The 24,215-nt window shown below is 45.7% G+C and overlaps 1 protein-coding gene across 1 annotated transcript in view; it reads right to left on the reverse strand.

Annotated features, from left to right (window-relative positions):
* Positions 1–21,584, reverse strand: part of LAMA1 (laminin subunit alpha 1) — a 124,644-nt gene extending 103,060 nt beyond the window's left edge. The window contains exons 1-3 of the mRNA XM_068993660.1: positions 21,512–21,584; positions 3,063–3,233; positions 2,770–2,882 (exon numbers count right to left, since the gene is read on the reverse strand). Of these exons, the coding sequence (XP_068849761.1) occupies positions 2,770–2,882; positions 3,063–3,233; positions 21,512–21,584 (357 nt within the window). The remainder of the gene's footprint in view (positions 1–2,769; positions 2,883–3,062; positions 3,234–21,511) is intronic.
* Between the last annotated feature and the right edge of the window lie 2,631 nt (positions 21,585–24,215).

Consider the following 24,215-nt stretch of genomic DNA (forward strand, 5'->3'; position numbering starts at 1 on the left):
AATTCACTTGGCAAGTGTTCCCAATGTGGCAAAATGTTTAAAAATCCCTGAATCTTGGGGGTGGTTATATGTGTGTCACAATAATACATTTGTTACATATTCAAAATATTTCACAATAAAAATAATAGATAAATATATCTGAGAAAGGTTTGCTCAGATAGAACCATCTGAACTTTTTTTTAAAAAACTTAAAGCACAGTAGAAATTTTATATTCTGCAAAAGATGAAGAAAATTCTGAGTGTTTTGTTATTTAAAATTACCTTAATTTAGAAGCTTATCTAAAAACACTAGAATTTACCTGCTGTGCTGTGCTAAGTCGCTTCAGTCGTGTACGACTCCATGCACCATAGCCCACCAGGCTCCTCTGTCCATGGAATTCTCCAGGCAACAATACTGGAATGGGTTGCCATTTCCTACTCCAGGGGATATTCCCGACTCAGGGATCGACTGGCAGGCAGATTCTTTACCACTAATGCCACCTGGGAAGCCCTAGAAGCCTGTATAACTCTGTCCATGACTCGGTTTGAATAAGACTTAAAGACCTAAAACTGAGGCCCCTGAATTCCTCAAGCTGATTCAGTCCAACTTATGGCAAAAGCTCTCGTTAGGAGAAGCCAAGATCGACAAATTGCAAGATAAACAGCAGTCGAACTTGGGATTTGAAGTTTCTCTGTAAAATGTCCAGCTGTTAATTTGGCCAAACTCACATAGTATCACATTCCTAATAATGAAAATGTTGTACTTTTTTCCCTCAAAGAAGGAAAATACATTGAGAAGATGATGAGAAAACCAACATTTCCTGCAGAAGCATCCTTACCACTGAAACAAAGACAAAAAAAAGCCAAGGCAAAAAGGGGATTTTTGCTCTTTTCCTTTAGGTGGATTTGAAAAGGCAAAGGCATGTCACATTAATTCAGGATTTGTGGCTGAAAACGCCCAGATGTATCATTTTAGTTACATGATTCTATGAACCTGAACTTGGAAAATGTCTCCTTAGCTTTACATCTTACTACCTCATTTACCATTATGATTAGAGCTCAAAAGTTCCTTATTCGTGAACATACCCAGTATTGTCTTGCTTTTACTTAAAATTCTGAGTATTTTGTGATTTCCCTGGTGGCTCAGATGGTAAAGAATCTCCTGCAGTACAGGAGATATAGGTTTGATCCCTGGGTCGGGAAGATCTCCTGGAGAAGGGAAGAGCTACCCACTCCAGTATTCTTGGCTGGAGAATTCCATGGACAGAGGAGTCTTTGGGCTGCAGTCCATGAGGTTACGAAGAGTTGGACACGACAGAGAGACTAACACTTTCATGTTTCACTTTCATTCAAAAAACTATGATTCTTCATCATAAAAGCTCCAAAATTCATACTGTACACCTTTTGAATGAGTTGTCTCTTTCATTGCATATTTCCCATGATACCGATGAGTTCTGACCCAAGAGGAACAGAATAGAAATAAATAAGAAGGCTATGTTATGGCTTTTCCGGAGAACTGAAATAGAAATTTGACAAAAGCTGCCACCTTTTTTTTTTCATCCCTTTCACTCAGATTTCTTCCCTTTTCCTTCCTTTCCCTAGAAATATTTGGGGCAACCAACGCTCATATTGTATTTCACTCCATTGTCCTGAGTGGTCTTGAGCAAAGCTAGGGAGCTACACATGTGATCTAAGCCAATTAAACCTTACCTTTCCTAGCTGGTGCTGAAGGCTTCCTCACTGAGCACTAGGGTGCTCACACCTCTCATACACAGCATCAAAGAGTCCAGAGGTTTAATGCTATCTCCTTCTGTTTCCAAGCCTTATTTTCTACACAGCACCCTTTACTAGAGCTGCGTGGTGAAAATAGTAAGATAATAAGCTTGAAAGGCAGCAAATGCATGTGTTTTGTGCCCCTACCAGCTGTGTGTGTGTGGACACTGGGTACCACTTGTCAAGGCATCACGGGTGGATGGATGATCAGCCTCCTGACACAGTGTCTAAGAACATCAAACCACATGGGAACAATTCCATTCATCACCCCAAGGATACCTGGACATGATAAATGTGACCAGAACCAGTACCAATGACAAACTCTGTGCTTCACTCAAATCCACCAAGTGCAAAAACAGTGAGACCAGGATGTAGACATGTTAGGAACAAGTGGACTTTCCTTGTGTATAAAGAGCATTAAAAAGACGCTTGCTCCTTGGAAGAAAAGCTATGACAAACCCAGTGGATTAAAAAGCAGAGACATCACTTTGCTGACAAAGGTCCAGATAATCAAAGCTATGATTTTTCCAGTAGTCATGAATGGATGTAAGTCTTGGACCATAAAGAAGGCTGAGCACTGAAGAATTGATGCTTTCAAACTGTAGTGCTAGAAAAGACTCTTGAGAGTCATTTGGACAGCAAGGAGATGAAACCAGTCAATCCTAAAGGAAATCAGCCCTGAATATTCATTGGAAGGACTGATACTGAAGCTGAAGCTCCAATATTTTGACCACCTGATGCAAGGCGCCAATTCATTGCAAAAGACCCTGATGCTGGAAAAGACTGAGGGCAGGAGGAGACGAAGGAGACAGAGGATGAGATGGTTGAATGGCATCACTGACTCAATGGACATGAGTCTGAGCAAACTTCAAGAGATGGTGAAGGTCAGGTAAGTCTAGTGAGCTGTGGTCCATGGGGTCACAAACAGTCAGACATGACTTAGCGACTAAACAACAACAATGTGAGATTACAACGCAGCCACCCACCGCGTCCTGCAGTGCCTCCAGCCTCACCCACCTGCCTCAGGTCCAGCGTGATCGTGACCCAGTGGTACTCTCTCCCGTTCTGAATACTAGGACTCTGCCACCAGTTATTGGTGCCGTCAATGGCGTTGGATATCGGATGCCGTTCTGTTGAAGGAAAACAAAAAACCCGCTACGCTCTGAGATTGTGGTTTAAGGTTGCTAACTCCTAAACTGTAATATAGTGGAAATGAACAGCAGTAAGGAGAACACAGGCCCGTGGCTTCCTAATAGACATCTCCAGTGATCGTTTAGGAAGGGGTGCGTTCCTACGGGGGCCCCACTTGCCTTTGGGGTTGGCACTGCTGCCATCGCAGACCCGGCACTGGGCATTGCGCATGGCCCGCCCAGGCACGTGCTCCACCAGCTTGCAGTACGTCTCTGGCCCCTTCTCCCCGCAGGTCGCATTGGTGCTGATGTGTGCATTGCTGGCAAGGTTGAGGATGGCAGGGAACAGGCCTGAAAGTCAAAGTCACCAGATCAGCTCAGCCACTTGAAACCACAGGTCATATCACTGCATCTCACTCTGCTGGTGAAGCAGAAGTGTTAGTCACTCAGTCATGTCTGACTCTTTGCAACCCCATGGACTGTAGCCTACAGTCTATGTAGGAGCCCTACCAGCCTCCTCTGTCCATAGCATTCTTCAGGCAAGAATACTGGAGTGGGTTGCCATTCTCTTCTCCAGGGGATCTTACCAACCCAGGGATTGAATCTGGGTCTCCTGCATTTTGGCAGGTGGATTCTTTACCATCTGAGCCACAGAAGATGGCCAATTTATGGTCACCAAAGGGAAAAGGGTTCTCTACCACTAGTGCCACCTGGGAAGCCCAAGTACATTTAAAAAAAAAAAAAACCTCACCATGCATCTATTAATAAGAAAATAATAATAATAACTTACTAGGTAGTCTTCCAAAGACTTTCCACATAAAACAGAGCTACCCTAGTAGTTCTCTGGGCTACCCTGGTGGCTCAGTGGTAAAGAATCCACCTGCCAGTGCAGGAGACATGGGTTCAATCTCTGATCTGGGAAGATTTCCTGGAGGAGGAAGTGGCAACCCTCTCCAGCATTCTTGCCTGGAAAATCCCATGGACAGAAAAGCCTGGCAGGCTACAGTTCATGGGGTCGCAAAGAGTTGGACACAACTGAGCTACTAAAAACCAACAAATTAGCAGTTCTATCCTAGGAGAATGACCCTAATCAAATTAATCAAATCAAAGTTCTCAACAGAAAATAGTCATGGAATATCGTATTCTAGAATATTACTCTTAATTTTGAAATATAACAGACATACACAGTATACTAGGTATAAAACATGATTTTTCATTTTTTACTTAAAGTTGGTCATTTTTATCACATGCTTTTGGGATATGTTAATTAAAAAGGCTTAAGGAATAAAACAGATGTACTTTTATGTTTAACTATGCAGTTCCTCAATTTATTCTTTTTATCAACCAGTAGTTAAGACACATATTTTATGCAACAAAATGATCTCATTCTTAAAGTGACACGTAATTCTTGGGAATGCTACTTACATGGGGGGAGAAGCTGATACTTATTGGTTTTGGTACTGAGGTAAATATTAATTTTCTCCTTCCTTTATGACCACAGTATTCTAGTAATCTGGTTTGAATGTATATCATGAACTGACAATTTAAAATACAGTAAGTTTGTGACTGTGGAGTCACATCTGAAGAGCTGCAACGGAGTTTTCTGGGTTCTGGGTCATGTCTGTGCATTTAGATTTGCAGCACAATCAACCCTGTCCATTCCCTTCCCACAGACCAGCCAAGCGAGGAGAAGAAAAAAGGTCATAGGAACTTAGTTAACAATGCATTTCTCTGTCAACAAATCCTTTACCAGCTAACTCTAAAAATGTTCTCACTTTCTCTTTTTCTCCTCCCCCCTCAGCTGCGGGACATCAAGAGAACTGCCCACTTCCTGCTCGGGTCTCCCCCGACCCTGACCTGCAAGAGCCTTGAGTTATGGAGGGAGTGGGGGGTCAGTAGGGCACCTGCTTCTCCACTCAGGAGCCTACACTCTGAGTCACTGAGAAAAAGAAGTTTAAGCTGTGTGAATATCAACATAATTTCGGTGAATAATATCTTAATTGTAGGAACCAACAACAGGTTGTTCTTGCACTACACAGGTTTTAGAGCACCTGCGTGCGTGTCCAATTGCTCAGTCATGTCTGACTCTTTGTGACCCCTTGGGCTGAAGCCCGCCAGCCTCCTCTGTCTATGGGATTTCCCAGGCAAGAATACTGGAGAGGGTTGCCATTTCCTCCTTCAGGGGATCTTCCCGACCCAGAGATCGAACCCGTGTCTCCTATATTGGCAGATGGGTGCTTCTCTGGTTGGAATTGTATAGACACTCCTAAGCAAAAGAAAGAGAAACCCCTTCGCTAGCATGATCGTGTAGAAACGCCTTGAACTGACTAATTTCAAAAATCTGCAGTGGTGCATTTGCCTTTCACTAAAACTAAATCTTTCTTCTCAGATAAGCTCATGTTTAAGGGGAAAAATTCACTAAAAATTATTATTACATTTGCTCTCATTCCATAGTTCTAGAATAATTATTATTCCTCACTGTCTATGAGCACAGCTGTGAGAGGATGAAAGCTGGAAATTTGCACTGGAGGAAGCATGTTTGAAAAAGAATTTTTAAAAATTCCTCAGGTTGCTGAATATTTCCAAAGACTACCAAAATGCTTCAGTATTTCAGAGCTCAGAGAACTCTACTCAGTGGTCTGTGGTGACCTAAATGGGGAGGAAATCCAGCAAAGAAGGAATATATATATACCTCAGGGCTTCCCTCGGAGAAGGCGATGGCACCCCACTCCAGTACTCCTGCCTGGAAAATCCCATGGATAGAGGAACCTGGTGGGCTGCAGTCCATGAGGTCGCTAAGAGTCGGACACGACTGAGCGACTTCACTTTCACTTTTCACTTTCATGCATTGGCGAAGAAAATGGCAACCCACTCCAGTGTTCTTGCCTGGAGAATCCCAGGGACAGGGGAGCCTGGTGGGCTGCCGTCCATGGGGTCGCACAGAGTCAGACACGACTGAAGTGACTTAGCAGCAGCAGGGCTTCCCTGATAGCTCAGCTGGTAAAGAATCCGCCTCCAATGGGGAAACCTGGGTTCCATCCCTGGGTTCCATCCCTGGGTTGGGAAGATCCCCTGGAGAAGGGTTTGGCAATTCACTCCAGTACTCTTGCTGGAGAATCCCCATGGACAGAAGTGCCTGGCAGGCTACAGTCTATGGGGTTGCAAAGAGTCAGACACGACTGAGTGACTAAGCATAGCACACCACATACATACCTAGAGCGGATTCACTTTGCTGTACAGCAGAAAGTAACCCAACATTGTAAAGCAACCATGCTCCAATAAAAATTAATTTTAAAAAACCAGCACTAAATACACTAAGAAAAGACTACTGAAGTATTTCAATAAAGAACAACTAACATGAGCTTCAAGTTAGGAGGAGAAACAGGAAACTAAAGGGTGAGAAAGGGCATTGGGATCAAGAATCCACCAAGAAAAAAAGTTTGATTTACACATAAAAGTCGACAGCAGAATGAGGACTGTAGCTGGCACATGGATCCCGGTTTCCCCTCACCTGGCCGTGCACTTAATGCATGAGACATCTGTACGCTTTTGTTGGGAGACATTATTTACTTTAGCTAATGTTACCATGATTCGTACTTTTGCCCTCATTCGGGACACACAATGGATTCATTTTTTCACCCTATGTTTAACCAGTGGCTAAAGACTTCATAACGCCAAACCCATCAAGCATGAAATAAATTCTTTCTCACTCACCAGCAGTTTTTTTTTTTAATTATTTTTAAATTGGAGTATAGCTGCTTTACAATGTCATGTTGGTTTCTGCTGTACAACAAAGTGAGTCAGCTATATACACACATATATCCCCTCCCTCTAAAGCCTCCCTCCCACCACCCCGCTCAAGCCCTCTAGGGCATCACAGAGCACCAAGCTGAGCTCCCTGTGCCGGACAGCAGCTTCCCACTAGCTAGCCATTCTACATATGGTGGCATGTATATGTCAATGCCACTCTCCCAGTTCTTCCCCCCACCCCCTCCCTCCTGTCCATTCTCTACATCTGTGTCTCTGTTCATGCCCTGCAAATAGAATCATCAGTTCCATTCTTCCAGATCCCGCATATATGTGTTAACATACAATATTTTTTCTCTGACCTCACTCTGTATGACAGATACTAGACTCTGCTTTTTAACTCTCTTTCTTCACACTCTTGTCTCCTGAGAAACCTGCATGTGTGTCAAGAAGCAACAGTTAGAACGGAATGTGGGACAGCTAACTGGTTCAAAACTAGGAAAGGAGTATGACAAGGCTGTATATTGTCACCCTGCTTATTTAACTTCTATGCGGAGCACATCAAGTGAAATGCAGAGCTGGATGAATCACAGGCAGGAATCAAGACGGCTGGAAGAAATATCAATAACCTCAGATACACAGATGATAACACTCTAATGGTAGAAAGTGAAGAGGAACTAAAGAGTCTCTTGATGAAGGAGAAAGAGGAGAATTTTGAAAAAGCTGGCTTAAAATTCAACATTGAAAAAACTAAGATCACGGCATCTGGTTCCATCACTTCACGGCAAACAGAAAGGAAAAAGTGGAAGCAGTAACTGATTTTATTTTCCTGGGCTCCAAAATCACTGCAGACAGTAACTGCAGCCAGGAAATTAAAAGATGCTAGCTCCTTGGAAGAAAAGCTACAACAAACCTGGACAGTGTATTCAAAAGCAGAGACATCACTTTAACAGCAAAGGTTCAGATAGTCAAAGCTATGATTTTTCCAGTAGTCAGTACGGATGTGAGAGTTGGACCATAAAGAAGGCTGAGTGCCAAAGAACTGATGCTTTCAAATTGTAGTGCTGGAGAAGACTCCTGACAGTCCCTTGGACAGCAAAGAGATAAAACCAGTTAATCCTAAAGGAAATCAACCCTGAATATTCATTGGAAGGACTGACGTTGAAGCTCCAATCCTTTGGCTACCTCGTGGGAAGAGCTGACCCACTGGAAAAGACCCTTTTGCTGGGAAAGACTGATGAAAGCAAAAGGAGAAGAGGGCGCAGAGAATAAGATGGTTAGATAGTATCACCGACTTGATGAACATGAATTTTAGCAAACTCTGGGAGATAGTGAAGGACAGGGAAGCCTGGCATGCTGCAGTCCACGGGGTCGCAAAGAGTCAGACAAGACTTAGTGACTGAAAAACAACAAACAATTTAATCACTGATAGCTGTTACAAAAAGTATTAAAATATTTTAGAGATTCTAAGGCCCTTTCCAGCACAGTGGGGGAAAAAATAGGTGGGAGAGAGAGAGAAATACCTCACAGGGTCTTGAAGAGGTCAAATCCCGGCCCCTGGGAGTTTCGCATCTAACACTCTTAACTTTTTTTCTCACATGGGGAAATGAAAAAAAAAGTCTAATCTCAGAAAACCCAGAGGGGGTGGTGGGCAAAAGGCCTTGGAAGCGTTTTCCAGTGTCCATTTCCATGGCGATGGGCTGGAGGTGTCCTTGACAAAGGCAGAATTTCTCACTGTAAAATAAACAAGCCATGCAGACCTTGGCCCGAATATTGTCTGTAGAAAATAACAATTTATCAGGACTGCCTCCTCCTCCCACATAGGTTCCTTAATGCTTTTGTTTGATGACACCGTGAGTTTTTATTCAACACCCAAGTTTAGTAGAAAAGACCATAGCTACAATTCATTCATTAAGAGATTTTCTCTTGTTGCCACAAAACTGAAATTGAAGGGCAGCAATTAAAAAGCTTTTTTTGATCAAAATCATGATTGCACACAGGCAAAGCACAAAAGCACCTCAACATTCGTGGTTATTTTTTAAATTTCAAATCATTCTTATTACCCTGGGAAGGCACTGCCTTTTCCCCTCCTTCCAAATTCTTACAGGAGGGAATTCAGCTTATTTTGTTGTTCAGTTGCTAAGTCACGTCTGACTCTTTGCAACCCCATGGACTGCAGCACACCAGGCTTCCCTGTCCTTCACTATCTCCTGGAGTTTGCTCAAATTTGTGTCCACTGAGTCAGTGAATTCAGCTTAAAATCAAAACACAAGTGCAGCTTTTGAGTGGGAAAATGAACAACTCTGAAGAATGAAAATGAAGTTATATTTTGCTTGTATCATTGATCATGTCTGCAATGTTTATATATTTGCTTAAATACCTAAAAACATCAATTAATTTAACATTTTCTGACCAGCCATTGCTTCCAAAGACCACCAACTTTTCCACAAACCCTTCAAGGTCTTAGCAGTCTTAGTAATTCTTCTCCTCCTTGTCTGCCATTTCTGAGCCCTATCACATAGATTTCACTTGTTTATGCTTTAAGTTTCGGCATTCTCTTTCTGTCCCAAAGGCTACTTCATGGGTATGCAGTCGCCCTGGGTTTAAAGCTCTGTCAAAACTGTCTGGAAGTTTCTCGTCATTTAAACAAGGGCCCCCCACATTTTCATTTCTCATCAACTCTCTTAAAATTACGTATCTGGTTCTGGATGTGCCTCCTGAGTGCGTCAATCAAGGGCTGTCCTCGGGAGCACCTATGGACCTCTGGTCAAACCACTTGGCTGTGGAGACGCCCAATGCGTCACCATCTCTCACACCAGAAAATGACCCTGAGGAGGTTGCATCCGCCAGGTTACAGCTCCCCTTAAGCCAGAACATACCTAGAGGGACAGCTTACAAACAACGAAAGCATTTGCCATATCTTCCACCAGAGTCCAACAATAGACAAATTGACTTGATAACCAGGGTAAACACCCCAATCAAAAGTCCAGAGTCATGTTATCTTGGTGTTGACCTCACTGGGGTTGATAACACTGCATTTTCTGAGTTCTAGCACCATTATTTTTTCAATGGTAAACTGAAAAATAACAATAGTACTAGTAGCGATTGGGCGGCCTCTTTATCCAGAAGGTGTGTGCTAAGCCCCTTTAGTCATGTCCAACTCCCTGTGACAATATGGACCGTAGCTGCCAGGCTCCTCTGTCCACAGGGGTTCTCTGGGCAAGAATACTGGAGTGGGTAACTAGGCTCTCCTCCACCAGATCTTCCCGACCCAGGGATCGACCCCACAGTTCTTACATCTTCTGCACTGGCAGACAGGTTCTTTACCACTAGGCTCCACCTGGAATACATACACTTAATGTGATCACTTTTCTTACTTATTTATTTTTTTAAAGCTGTTACTGAATCAGGGATGTATATGAGAGCAGTGGTGGTCACTGTCTCCGGTTCCTGGCCTCACACTGGCTCTTCTCTCAACTTCAGTTCAGATTCTATTCCTTACATTACTCAAAAGGCCCTTGTCAAAGTCTCCATTCCCCAGCATGACGTTCACTTGGCCCCACAGTAGCTTCTGTAAACAAGGGCTTTTCTCTCTGGCTTTCAGCCCCTCTCCCTTGGCTCTCTCACGCTGCAGACTCCTAATCTGTCCCCCTGTTACAGCGGCTTGCTGGCTGTCTCTGCCAGCGATCCAGACTCTCCTGTGACCCGATGTCGCAAGAAAAAGCAGAAGAGGCAGGTCCTCCCAACAGGCGGATCCTCAGGGGGAAGCAGGAAGGCATGTACTTTTCCCGAAAGCTGTTTCCAAACACAAGAGAAGTGACACAAAGAATACAGGCTTGAGGACACAGACTTGGGTTCTTCATCCCATGTGCCCTGCGCTTCCTTGTTGAGTATGACCAAGCCCCACGTGGGAAAGGACAGAACAGGGCATCAAACATGTGGGAAGTGAACCCACTGGGCTCTGGAATGAGCGGAATCTTAACAGTGGCTGAAATTTTAAAAAGTACAAGCCTCCCAGGGGGAGGTACGGGACCTTCCACATTTCCCCAAAACCAGTCCCCCACCCCACAACCCCACCCCCCACCAGCAAGCACCACACAACCTGGGCCAAGATAGAAAAAATGCTCTAGCTCCCAGTGATGAGGACTCACAACAGGAAAATGACGCTAGGAGAAAAGTGAATGTGACCTGAGGTGGAATGAATAGATGACCCTTAGCATCCACAATTGTGATCCTTATCCTTGAGCTCTGCAGGAGATACCTGAAATTCATTCTGGGCTCAGCTGGGCAGAGAGAGAGTTCAAGCAGAACTTCTCAAACTTTTATCAAATCACCCGGAGATCTTGTTACCAATGCAAATATTCTGCAGGGCTGGGCCGGGCTGGGGCTAAGCTTCTTCATGGTTCAGTATCTCCCTGGGGCTGCTGCTCTGACTTCAACAGATAAAATGATCTCTTGGGATGTTTCCAGCTCTAACACAACGGGATTGGTTAATTTGGCTGAGGCTTGGCACAAAGTTCATCAGACTGATGACTAAGATCAGGCTTCCTCCAGAGTGTTTTGTCACTATTTAACCAGAACTCTAGGTTCCCCGTCCTACATTCACATCTTGGAGACCTTGGAAAACTATTTTTAGAGGGAATTGGGGGGCCTTGGTTAAAACCAAGGTTTGGGCTTATTGTAAAGAAGGAAAAAAAGTCAAGGCCTCCAAACTGAAAGATGTAACATAGGAACAAGGTCCCGTTTGCGTCAACCAGGCAAGCTATTAAAGCAAACCAGGGTCTGAGTGGTGCTGCCCCTGCTGAGTTCATCCATACTGAAAACAATGCTGTTGAAGGCACAGTGAAAGGCTTCAGGGATGTTAAAATGTAAAGAAGTTTATGTACCCTCCCTGCCTAATGCTGACAGAGATCCAGCCCTCTCAGCCCATCCTGTCCTGATGCTGCTCGTGTTCTGACCCGCTGTCTTCACAGAGGCCTGGGGAAGGCCCTGCACAGCAAGGAGGAGGGGGCGGGCCAGAGGGGACAGCATGGCAGAGGACATCCCCTGACCACCCTGGGATCTTGCACTTGAGCTTCCGGGAGACAGTCCGAGTCTAGGTGACAAGCTAGAGGAGAGGATCTTAGCAAAACAGGGCCATTCTCAGGAGGGGACGTCTTCCCATCCTAGTGAGGAAAACAGCTGGAGAGATGCAGGGAAGGTCAAGGACACAGCAGTGCCCTTGGGCACCCTCCCCCCACCCCTTGTCTGATTACATTTAAGGTTTCTCAAGTTATTTCTTGGAAAAGACCCTGATGCTGGGAAAGATTGAGAGCAGGAGGAGAAGGGGGCAACCAAGGATGGTTGGATGGCATCACAGACTCAATGGACATGAGTTTGAGCAAACTCTGGGAGACAGTGAAGGATGGAGAAACCTGGAGTGCTACAATCCATGGGGTCACGAAGAGTCAGACATGATTTAGCGACTGAACAACAATAATATTAATTTTCTTTCATTTTAAAAATTCTTCCCTATATATTCATTACGATAATACAGTCAGGGAAAATTTAGTCTATTTCTGCACATTAGCAGTGAGGAAATCAAGACCCAGGCTGGACCACAAAAATAGGTAACTCTCAAATAGGCCACATTTATGTACAACTTCTCTTTTTTCTTAATTGAGTATATTTGACTTACAATGATTCAGGTATATAGCAAAGTGATTCACTTATACATATATTAATACTTCTGGGCATCAGAGAAGGGCCAGATCAGCTCTCCATACATTCTAGACTTTTTACTGAAAAAGAATAAAACACTTAAGAAAAATTAACAAAGGAAATTCAATACCAATACACTGAAAACTATGAAACATTTCTGAGAGAAATTAAATCACATCAAAATGAATGATGATATTTCTTATACATAGACAGGAAAACTCAATATTATCAGAGAGCACTTCTCCCCAAATGGATCTACAGATTCACTCTAATTCCTACCAAAATCCTAGCCGTCTCTTTTGTAGAAATTGACAAGCTAACAGTAATGGAAATGCAAAGGACCTAGAACTGTCGAAGCAATTTTGAGAAAGTCAACAGTGTGGAATGGTTTACACCACCTAGTTCAAAACTTACTACAAAGCCAGAGGAATCCAGACAGTTAGCTTAGGAATAGACACACGGATCAACAAAGCAACAGAGTCCAGAAATATATATCGAAAAATCTAGCCAATTCCTTCAAATATTATTTCTGAATTATTTGAACACTGAATTTGAAATCACGTCACTTACAGAAAACCCTCTCGTGCACAAATTTTCAGGGAATGTTTGACCACAGAAAAAGAGGTACAACTCAACTTGGTCAATTATAATGGTTAAAACAAACCAACAGAGTAGGAAGCTCTAAGGGCTTACTAGATGTTCTGCTCATATTTCTGGAGAGAATGGGCCATTCTTTCATTCAGCAATAAATGATTTTTATCAAACAAACATCCATCTGTGACATAAATTCTGTGTGCCTTTGTTCTGTTCCTGAGAAGACCAGGCTGGCTTAGCCCCAAGAGCCTGGAGGGGAACAGCTGTCTCCCACTTAAACAACATCCTCCAAACGCAGGCAGGTAGAATTCTTTTGAATAAAAACTCTATGTAAAAATATAACTCCAAGAGATGGTCAACAAATGCCAACAAGACTGAAGTCAATAAAGTAGTCACTGTCTTTAAACTCAAAGAAAATCCAGTGCAGTAGAAATAACCAGCGTTTTTAACCAGCATTCTCTTTCTGTTCTCAGTGACATTATTTCACCGCAGTAACTTGGGCAATGGTGGTGGGCATTCAGAAACAAAAATTCCTCCAAATTTGAGCTGAGGCACACAGGTAGTAGGATTCCTCAGGTACTTCTCATGCCTGCTTGACTACAGCTCTGGGGATTCAAGGACCACTGGCCACCAGAGTGTGGAACATTCTAGAAATTCAACAAATACTTTTTGAATATGTAAGGTTATGTGGTGTATGTGTGCGTAGTGTGTCTGTTGTGTATGTGGGGGGTGACGGGGGTGGGTGTTGGGGATGTAGAAGGAAGAATGGCTCATTTTGCTGGTGGAGCTAGGAGGGAAGTCATAAGCCAAACACTGAAAAGATCTCCTAAAAATGCAAATGACTAATCCTCACCTGAGACCACAGAAGCTGTAATCCCTGGGGCTGGGGCCTCCACATTGATGTGATTAAAATCAAACGTGCAGCCCAGAGAGAAAATGTCTGTATTAACTGTACCCTCTCTGTGAGGGCTCAGAGGGGTCACCAAACAGGCGAGCTGTGTGTTTCCATGACAGAAAAGAAGCCTGGAAGAGTAGATGTCACCCAATAGGAAGTTTGGTGAGGAAGCCACCAGGAGCTCAATTCTCCTGCCTCCCCATTCCTTGCCCACCACTGGGCTGCAACACGAAGGTATGTGACTGGAAGCAAGCAAAATATAGACACTTATTTCCACTGGTGCTACCTGAGTCTCCCAACCATTCCTCCACCACAATTTCTTACAGAGAACATTTCTTTCTAGATATGCACTTGGACTTCCTCCATCAAGAATGTCCACTTGGAATCAAAATGAGGAAAGCCACTGAGAACAAGGACCACAAGACACTTCCTGACTTGGGGCCTGCTGGTGGAGGATCCATTACATGTTCAGTCCGTGAAGCTGAGCAGGTAAATGAATGGGCAAACACAGGGGGAAAAGGAGAAAAACTGACTAGAAATGACAGCAATCCCACAAGAAAACATTACTCCATAGCCCAAGACGGTATCAGGGACTTTATGCCAGCTCCCTTACAACAAGGGCAGTGGAGTGCCCAAAGACATTTCACAAGGTCAAGAACATCTCGAACTCTCCCACCTCTAAACTTCTAGAGTGAGCAAAAGTATAGCCACGAAGTCAGGGCAGAGGTGTAAAGAGCTGGAAAAACTAGATTGTGGGGAAAAAGACAGAAATGCCAGAGCTGGAGATTTAGAAGGAAGGGGCTGAAGGATGGACAACGGGAATTTTGAGGATGGGAAAGAGTGCCCACCACTGGACAGAGCAACAGGGACAGGAAGTACGTCAAGTGGCAGAGAATAGTTTTGGAAACAACTATTTAAAATAGAATCCCAAAAGGACCATCGTGAAGGCTGATTGTAAAACTCCTTCCACCTCTGGCATCCAAACAGGAATAAGGTTTCTGTCCTATTAGAAGCCCCACCTCCCTCATGTGATAGTCATCTTAACAGCCAGTGGTCATCTGCAGTGTCATAAAGAGGAACAAAGGCCACAAAATCAGGGACCTTTAAACTTATGTATTTAATTTTTGGCTGCACCTTAGGCACTACGGGGTTCCCTGGTAGCTCAGTGGTAAAGAATCTGTCTGCAATGAAGAAGGCCTGGGTTTGATCCCTGGGTCAGGGGGATCCCCTGGAGAAGGGAATGGCAACCCACTCCAGTATTCTTGCCTGGAGATTCCCACGGACAGAGGATTCTGGTGGGTACAGTCCACGGGGTGGCAAAGAGCCAGACACGACTGAGTGACTAACACTAACACACTAGGGACCTCAGTTCCCTGATCAGGCATCAAACCTGCACCCCCTGCATTGGAAGACAGAGTCTTAACCACTGGACCACCGGGAAAGTCCCCAGGGTCCTTTTTAAAGGAAGAAACAAAAATGGCGAGAGACGATGTGGATAAGGAGAATACAGAAAAAAGAAAAGAAAGGAATGGAAGATGAAACCAAGGCGACCAAAAGAATGCCATCAACTGGGAGAAACAGGAAAAGTAGTCTTCGGGGCAGGAAAGAATTCATGTGCTGGGCCTGAGATAACAAGATAATCACTTTTGTTGAGTAAAATCCTGCCATGACAAAGAGATTAGAAGACATTTAAATGTAGGATGTACAATAATCAGCGTCCTGGGGTGAGGTCTTCTCCTTTCTAAACGTCCTCTCTTAACTAAACAGGATCTGCTCAACTTAAGCATCTTCTTGAAGGTTGTAGAGTTTCCTGAGGCTCTGGCAGGAAGTTACAGAACAATGAAACAAAATGCAGGAAATCTTTCAGGGAATGGGAAAAGATGGGCACTTCCCAGAAACACTTCTGGAGCTAACTCTGACATTCCCACCAGCAAGACAGGAGGCTCTCTGGCACAAGAACTGCAGTCACACTGCCCGCTGGGCCAGATCAGACTTCAAAGATAAGTTCAGGAATGAAGAGATTCAGGCTTCAGATGGTTGAATCAAACAAGGGGGGAAAAAAATGCACACACTCGCTGAAAATAGGATCTGATGTGTCTCCATGGCATCTTTTCTGGCTTAACCTCTGAAGTAAATGCTCACCTAGGCAGAAAGCTACCCACCACGCTGGTCTGGAATCTCACTGCTCCTATTGTCCATCTTCTGCCTCCAAGCAAGACACAAAATGGGAACAAGCTGTTCCAAAGAAAGCTCTCACCATCCAGCCTTGAGAAAACAAAGACTCTCGGGGGAAGGGTCCGTGCCGCGAAACGGTTACTCTGGGCGCTGGCTGTCACCCTCAGTATGGAGGACGTGAGATGCTGTGAACCTAGCCTGAGTGTGGCATTTTACACTGAATCAGCTCCCTGGCAGGCATGTCCCAACAGAACCCAAGTGCGCGACCTTACCTAAATTACTTCAATAAGGGAGTTTCCCGCCTCCCCCCCCCCCCCGATTAATTTTCAAATGTATTTATTTACTCAACTGTGCATGGATACACGTTAGTATTTTAGCAGTAAAAAAAGTAAAAGAATTATTTGCAAGCATGTAAGTAGGCTACATACACCCTGCTAGAGAAACTATGGCTTATCTTGTTCACCTTAACATTTCTGAGGAATATCACTAACAACTTCAGCTAAGATCTTCGAGCAGGACTTCTCTCTAGTTATCTCCACTTAGCTTCGTTTTCAGGATGCAGGAAGTATTTTTAAAAATTAACTTTTCCTGTGTCTACCATAGATGTTCCAGCAATAAACCAAAGTTTTTAGAAAAATAAACATACTATCCTTAACTTCTAATAGTATTCTTCGCAGACTTAACCTCTCTACATCACAAATCACCTAAATTTATTTTTAAAACTTATTTATGGCTCCAGGAATAGCCCATGAAGGCTACGCTGAGCAATACTTTCAGAAGGACTGCAGTGTCAAGCAATCTATCAATGAGCTATAGTTTTTAAATCCAAAAGATCTAGGAAACAAGGCTCTAATACCTTCTGTCAAAGGCCACGTTGAAAGGGATAGTTGGAAAGTGAAAAGCTGACAGGTGTATATGTATATTAGTGATGCATTTAGCATCCAGCAGTGGCGATACTGAAGAAGTAGGAGAGAGGGAGGGCAGTGGAGGTGGAGATGGGAAGAGTGTCTCCTGTTTTGTCAGAAAATAATCCGTACCTTCTTTACACTATTAGGAAATGCTCAGGAGGAAGTAGGTTTTATGAAGTAGCTCGCTTTTAAGAGTTACATGAAAAGACATCTAAGGAAAGACATTTAAGAAACTAAAAATAGTAGTTGCCTCAAAAGTAGGTGACTTAACCTTTTTCTATACATCTTTTGGGTTTTGTGTGTGTTTTTTTTTTAATGTTGTACCACGACCATGGATTACCTATTCTAAATTATTTTTTGAAATTACTTGATTCATAAATAAAGATATTAATGTCAATGTGACTCAATAAGACAGGTGGCTAGTAACCACCAGGAACACTAGCAAAGCAATGTAAATGGCAACCCACTCCAGTATTCTTGCCTAGAAACTTCCATGGACAGAGGAGCCTGGCGGGCCAGTCTATGGGGTCACAAAGAGTCAGACATGACTGAGCAACTGAGCACACTCGCAATGCACAGACACGAAGATGGGAATAAAACAGCCCCCATCCTCAAGAAGTTCAGGTCAGGGGGTGAGACCGATCACCCAGCCACTGGCTTAGCCACCAAGATAAGGACAACAATAGCAATGAGTGGCCAGAGCACCAGCAGTCCAGGGAAGGGCATGTCATAAATACTTCAGCGATGATGGGATCAGGAAGGTTTCTGCAGGGCTTAGGCCCCAAATGGGAGGCCTGTCCAGCACTGAACATCCCATGTCACTATGAACAGGGGCACGGAGGTCCCAGGTAATGCCCCTGAGCTCTGGGCCAGTGGATCCCAGACTCCTCCTTTGGTCCCATCGGATGCTCCGATGTCATTTTTGTGTGTGCATTAATGAGGAGTTTGGGAGGCGTTAGTCCTAGCCCATAGGGCGGTGTTTCTAGAAAAATCATGATGGTGATGGTGCTGAGGAGGGAGAGCAGGGGAGGAGGGAGACCCAGTGAGGGAACCATCACAACATTTCATGGGAGAGACAAACAGTTCCTGAGCCTCGTCAGCAGCGGAGACAAAATAACGGAGATGGATTGCACAGGTTTTCAGGAAGTCAAGTCAATAGGTCTTAGCGCCCAAGTGAAGGTGGATCCAGGCTGGGGAGGGCGCAGTGCGGGTGCCACGGGTAGACCATCGCCATGGACCACACGCCCGGGCTGCTGACACACCCGACGCTGGGCCAGCACTCTCCTGTGTTACTGCACCACATCAGTCCTCTCCGTCTCGCAAATCGGGAAGACTGACATCCAGAGATGCCGAGAAACTTAATCACCCTCACGGCTCATCAAAGCAACGGGGCTGGCGTTTGAATTCAAGTTGACTCCAAAACCAGACTCTAAATTTGAGACCATAGCGGGGAAGTGGTATTCTATATTTGCATGCAGTCATGCCCAAAAGAGTAATAACGATGCTTAGATGGTGTTAATTGAGGGCTACCCCCAGGGTTAGGCATTGTTCTAAGCACTTTTCATTCCATTATGAACAGTCTTTCCAAGGAGGCACCATGACCACTCCCACGTACAGACGGCAAAACCAAAGCACAGGGAGGTTAAGTAACTTGCCCAAGTTCCCACAGCTCATAAAGCCAAAGAGTAAAACATCTAAAGCTTAAAGGCATATCTTGTTATTTCCCCCATAAAACCTACTGTAGATGATAATGAGTACTTACAGAACTTTATGAAAGAGTTATTCTAAAATTGTAGAATTGTGTCTCAAAGATGTTTACCTTGAAATAAGTGGTCATGTAAACATGTTACGATACTGGTGATTCTAAGAGTGGCACAAAGAACCAAGGAACAGCATGTGTTTATTTCCTATCCTTGTTGCATTTGAATTCTCCATCATGCTATATTAACTACAGATGTCTGCTCTATATTTAACGTCTGGAAAAGTGGAAGAGAAAAAAGGAATGGGCCAAAGTTTGGGATATGTAGGAGGTAGGCAGTGATGTTTTCATTACACAAACCTTGTTTCCAACTGCTAAAATTAGTTGTTGTTTTTTGTTTTGTGTTGTTTTTTGTTTTGTTTTGTTTTTTTCTTGGCCCTTACTTGGGGAATACAGTTACAGGGAAGAAAAATGCACCTTTAAAAGCCATTCGGGCACGCGCTTTGCTGGGCAGCACATTTATGCTCAATTTGAATACTACATCCTTTATGAGAATGAAGCAAATTTCCTCTAGTCATAGAAGAGAGTTTTTCCTTTATCCTTGGAATTGTCTACTTTTACTTAGAAAAGAAAAACAGTTCAAAACAAGATTTGATGAACTAACCTGTGAAGCAACTGTAATTCCATGTAATTGCCAGCTGTGGACGTCACACAACATTATTGTTAGAAAGGTACCACCTAGTATTTTGCACTTCTAGGAATAGCTCACTTTACACAAGTTGTATCTCAAAGAAACTGAGTTATTGGGCCACAAATCATGAGGTGTACAGTAGTTCAGTGTGCGCCTGAGCTCTCAGTTGCGTCCAACTCTTTGGACCCCCACGGACTGTAGCCTGCCAGCACCTCTGTCCATGGAATTTCCCAGGCAAGAATACTGGAGTGGGTTGCCATCCCCTCCTCCAGGGTATTCTCCCAACCCAGGGATCGAACCCTCTGTCTCCTGCATTGTCAGGAGATTCTTTACCACTGAGCCACCAGAGAAGTAACAGTAATCCAGAGAGACTGTGAAATGATAAAGGATTCTTAATAAGGGACCTCCCTGGTGGTCTAGTGGTTAAGACTTTGCCTTCCAATGCAGGGGCTGTGGGTTCCAGCCCTGGTTGGGGAACTAAGATCCCACATGCCTCTTGGCCAAAAAACCAAAACATAAAACAGAAGCAATGTTGTAACAAACTCAAAAAAGACTTTAAAAATCATCCACATTAAAAATAAGAATTCCTAATAATCTAAAAGCTAACAGATGATTGTTCTAAATATATATATGTATGAGTACCAGATAACTAGCTCACTGACGATGCTGGTCAGAATTATTTTATTATTGTATTATGAGCTAATGATACTATTTCACTGGTCATTCATGCTATATACATGGGACCGCAAATTGCATTTTAAAAAGTCAAACTCCCTCAAAGGAGTCTGTAAAGAGGGTGATGGTTGATGGGGTGGGGGGTTGCAAATCTGGAAGGCAGTGTGACAGATTCAAAGGCCCTCCCGCTGTGGGTGGTTTTCCGTACCATCTTAAAGCAGGAAAGCCCCACGGGGTCCCACTTTCTCCAAACACCATTCACAGCCGCCAAGGCCAAGTGCTGCGCCCAGAGGGGCGCGGAAAACATTCCGGGCATCTCCCTAGACCAGGACTTTCAATTCTTAGAACAATAAAGCTGAGTCCAGCTGCTCTCTCTCCAGCCTGTGGGAAACCAGGCTTTTCACTGTCAGCAATGCGAGAGAAAGGCGTTCAGCTTGCAGAGTCGCAGCCCGCTCTCCCGCAAGGCCGGCCCCTTTCTTTGCAGGCTAACTATGCAAATTCCCTGCATCCCTGCCCGGCCGCGCGCGGAGAGGACGCGCAGCCATTCAAAGCCCGGTCGCCCGCTCCGGTCCAGCGCGTCGCCTGCGAATGCGCCCGGGAAAGGGACGGTCCCTTGGCTGCAGGGCGCACAGCTGGGCACGAGGCCAAACACGCATCTTTCCCACGCGGGTGCTGTGCGCTCCGCCTCCCTACTTTTGACCTGTTCCTTCCTGCGTTTTGAATAACACGTGTATCTTTGGGAGTGTGCCGGGGGTCACGGGTTGCATGCATAGACGTTTTCAAGAAATATTCGTGACCTCCTAGCCAACAAGCGGCGCCCTGAAGGCTTAGTCTCTGGGGAGAGCGGGACACGAGTGTCCGCAGAAAGGGGAGGAGGGCTTCTCGTCCTCCCGAGCAGTGACAGACGCTTTGAAAGTTGGCCGCGGATTTCTGTTCTTGGCCAACCCTGCCCCGCGAGGTTGCCAGCCATCCGAGCCCGCGCTCCCTCACCCCTGAGTGACCGCGGTCTACTCTGGGCGCGGAACGGCCGGTTCGGCCACCTCGGGGCCTGCACCGAGCGTGGCTGGGGGGCGCCTGCAGCGGATCTCCAAGCCTGCGCCTCCCCGTGCGCTTCCCGCGCGCCTACCCTCCATGAGTGGCCCGGGGACCCCCTTTGCCGGGCCTCGGACCACCGGCTTTCTGCCGCCAGACGGTAAGCGTGCTCCGCGGACGCTTTTCCCATTCATTCCCCGCCCGCCTGCCCACAGCGGCCCGGAGAGGCAGCCAGGCCCGCGCGGCTCTCCACTGGGGCCCCCGGGTCGCCAAGGCAGACCCGGGGACTCAGAGCCCGAGGCGCCGAGGAGGGGGCCGCATCCGTCTGGAGTGCGCCCCCACCCCTCTCCCGCCTGCCCGGCGACCTTTCCAGGGGCCGCGCGGGAGACCCACGTATCGGATCCCCGGCCGGGGGTGAAGGCGGATGCGCGCACCGACCTCGGCGCGGCCAGGCGTGGGGCTTTGTCCCGCAGCCCCCTGCCGCCTGGGGACCCAGACGCGACCCGGGCTCACCTCTCTGCTGGCCCTGCGCAGAGACCCAGAGTAGCGAGGCCAGGAGCGCCAGCCCCGCGCCGCCGTCACGCATCTCGCCGCCGCGCTCGGGTAGGTCCGGGGTGAAAGCGGCGACCGCGCGCGGGGACTCAGCCGAGGGCGAGACTGCGCGGCCCGCCGGCCCCTCGGACACACCCCCGCCGACCTCCGCGGCGCCCGGCCCCGCCCACCGCCCGCAGCCCGCGCGGGAGATCCTCCCCCCTCCCCGGAGACCCCTCCCAGCGGAGACCTCCCCCGATCCGAGACCCCTCCCCACATAGATTCTCTCTCCCTAAAGGCTCCCCCCCGCCGCCATAGGTCCCCTCTCTCGCACGAGGGGGAACAGCCTGAGCCATCCCCAACTCGGGGGTGAGGGTCGCCCCTCCGCCGCGGGCTCCGAGTTGGGGGGGGGCAGACGGAGAAAGTGACTGGAGGAGGAGCGGGGGTAGGGGCAGATCTGCCGGCCTGGGCGGCAGATTCCGAGAAAGCATTCGCCCTGCTGACCCTTACCGCCGCGCGGGGGCCGTGCGGCCGAGCCCGGAGCCGGGACCCCCGAGCAGCCGCCACGGAGACCGCCGCACGCGGGGCGGGGGTTCGGGCTAGCCCCCAGGATGGGACCCCTGGCTCACCGACCCGCATCTCTGGCCCCCAAGGGGTGGCCTGGGCCTCCCAGGAAGGGACTGGAGCTCGTAACTACCAGCTTACCCCCTCTGCTGTTGGCAGAGGGTTTTGTGAAGCCTTGTCTAAAAAGGAGTAGTAATTCGCTTCCCACTTTGTCTAAGACAAGAAAGGTCGCTTGGATTTAATTATTATCATTATTATCATTCGCATACCCTTACAGCTCGAGAAGATCTTATGGGGGAGTGGGGAGAAGGGAGTTCAGTCTTAATAGGATATCTCAACCGCTTTGTTCTTTTTTAAAAAATACATCTGGTCCCTGTTAAAGAATTTTTAATTTCCTCTGATTTTTTTTTCTATCGAAAGTATTCATAACACTTTGTAGATCTTGCTTTCTCACAATGTAAACAGGCGAGATAAAGTAAGTGACTTATTAAGGTCCACGCTCTCATAAATGTCTTTTTCCTTTTTTTGCCTGATAGGGAGATAGTTATATTTCAACAATCTTACCAATTCTAGTTTTTCTCAAGACATTTCCTTCAACGTTTAACGAATAAAATATCATTGTAATATTAGCAATTATTATTACTTTTAAGCATAGAAATACAGAAGAGGGTAGAATTTGGCCCTTTATAAAGGATGCAATATAGTTGGATGAGAAGGTAGTCATCACAGTACTAAATTTAAAACAGAGATTCTTAACTATTAAAGCATTGAAGTAGTAAAGTATTTAAGTAACAAATCAGTGATTAACTTCAGTGTTTAGCAGCTGATCAAGTATTAAGCATTTGATATTAAAAGATAGAATTATAAGTATTTCTGCACCAAAATAACTTTGCGTGCACATTATACATGGGCGGACACATCTTTTTGAGTCTTAAGAGCATCCGTGCTGATTAGCTGTTGTGATCTTCCCAATTCTGAAAGGCAGCAGTTAGTTAACCCTGTGTGAAGAGGTGAGGAAATGAATTCAGGAGGTTAAGGTCTCAATGACAGCAAATGTCTGGTGTAGAGCCAGCCTCAGAGCTGATTTCTGGCCCAGAGTTCTCTGATTCCTGCACTGAGACCCTGGAAGATGAACTGAAAGGCAGCAGCAGAATCACGTCTGTACCCCCCTATCCTGGGTGACTTCAGACCCTATCTTTGAACTACAGACAGGGAACTCAGGCTCCTGATTTAGAGAAACAAAGGGTCAGCACATGGAGGAGTGAATAGGAAGTGTCCAAAGTCACCAAGTTGGCCCAATTTGTCCCTGCTCAAAATTAAGCAGAAGATTTCAGTGAAAGGATTTCAGAAGCCACTGTAATGAACAAGCTTGGGTAAGTTTGAATAGAAAAAATGTCACAATTCCCCTTCACTACCAGTTTTGCCATTCTTCAGCAAGCTTCAGTTCAGTTCAGTTGCTCAGTCAAGTCCAACTCTTTGCGACACCATGGACTGCAGCGCGCCAGGCTTCCCTGTCCATCACCAACTCCCAGAGCTTGCTCAAAGTCATGTCCATTGAGTCAGTGATGCCATCCAGCTATCTCATCCTCTATCCTCCCCTTCTCCTCCTGCCCTCAATCTTTCCCAGCATCAGAGTCTTTTCTAGTTCTTCTCATCGAGTGGCCAAAGTATTGGAATTTCAGCTTTAGCATCAGTCCTTCCAGTGAATATTCAGGACTGATTTCCTTTAGGATGGACTGGTTGGATCTCCTTGCAGTCCAAGGGACTCTCAAGAGTCTCCTCCAACACCACAGTTCAAAAGCATCAATTCTTCGGTGCTCAGCTTTCTTCACAGTCCAACTCTCACATCCATACATGACTACTGGAAAAACCATAGCTTTGACTAGATGGACCTTTGTTGGCAAAGTAATGTTTGCTTTTTAATATGCTGTCTAGGTTGGTTGTAGCTTTTCTTCCAAGGAGCAAGCGTCTTTTAATTTCATAGCTGCAATACCATCTACAGTGATCTTGGAGCCCAAAAAAGCGAAGTCTGTCACTGTTTCCATTGTTTCCCCATCTATTTGCCATGAAGTGATGGGACCAGATGCCATGATCTTAGTTTTCTGAATGTTGAGTTTTAAGC

This window comes from Capricornis sumatraensis, chromosome 21, assembly GCF_032405125.1.
Source record: "Capricornis sumatraensis isolate serow.1 chromosome 21, serow.2, whole genome shotgun sequence".
Lineage (NCBI taxonomy): Eukaryota > Metazoa > Chordata > Mammalia > Artiodactyla > Bovidae > Capricornis > Capricornis sumatraensis.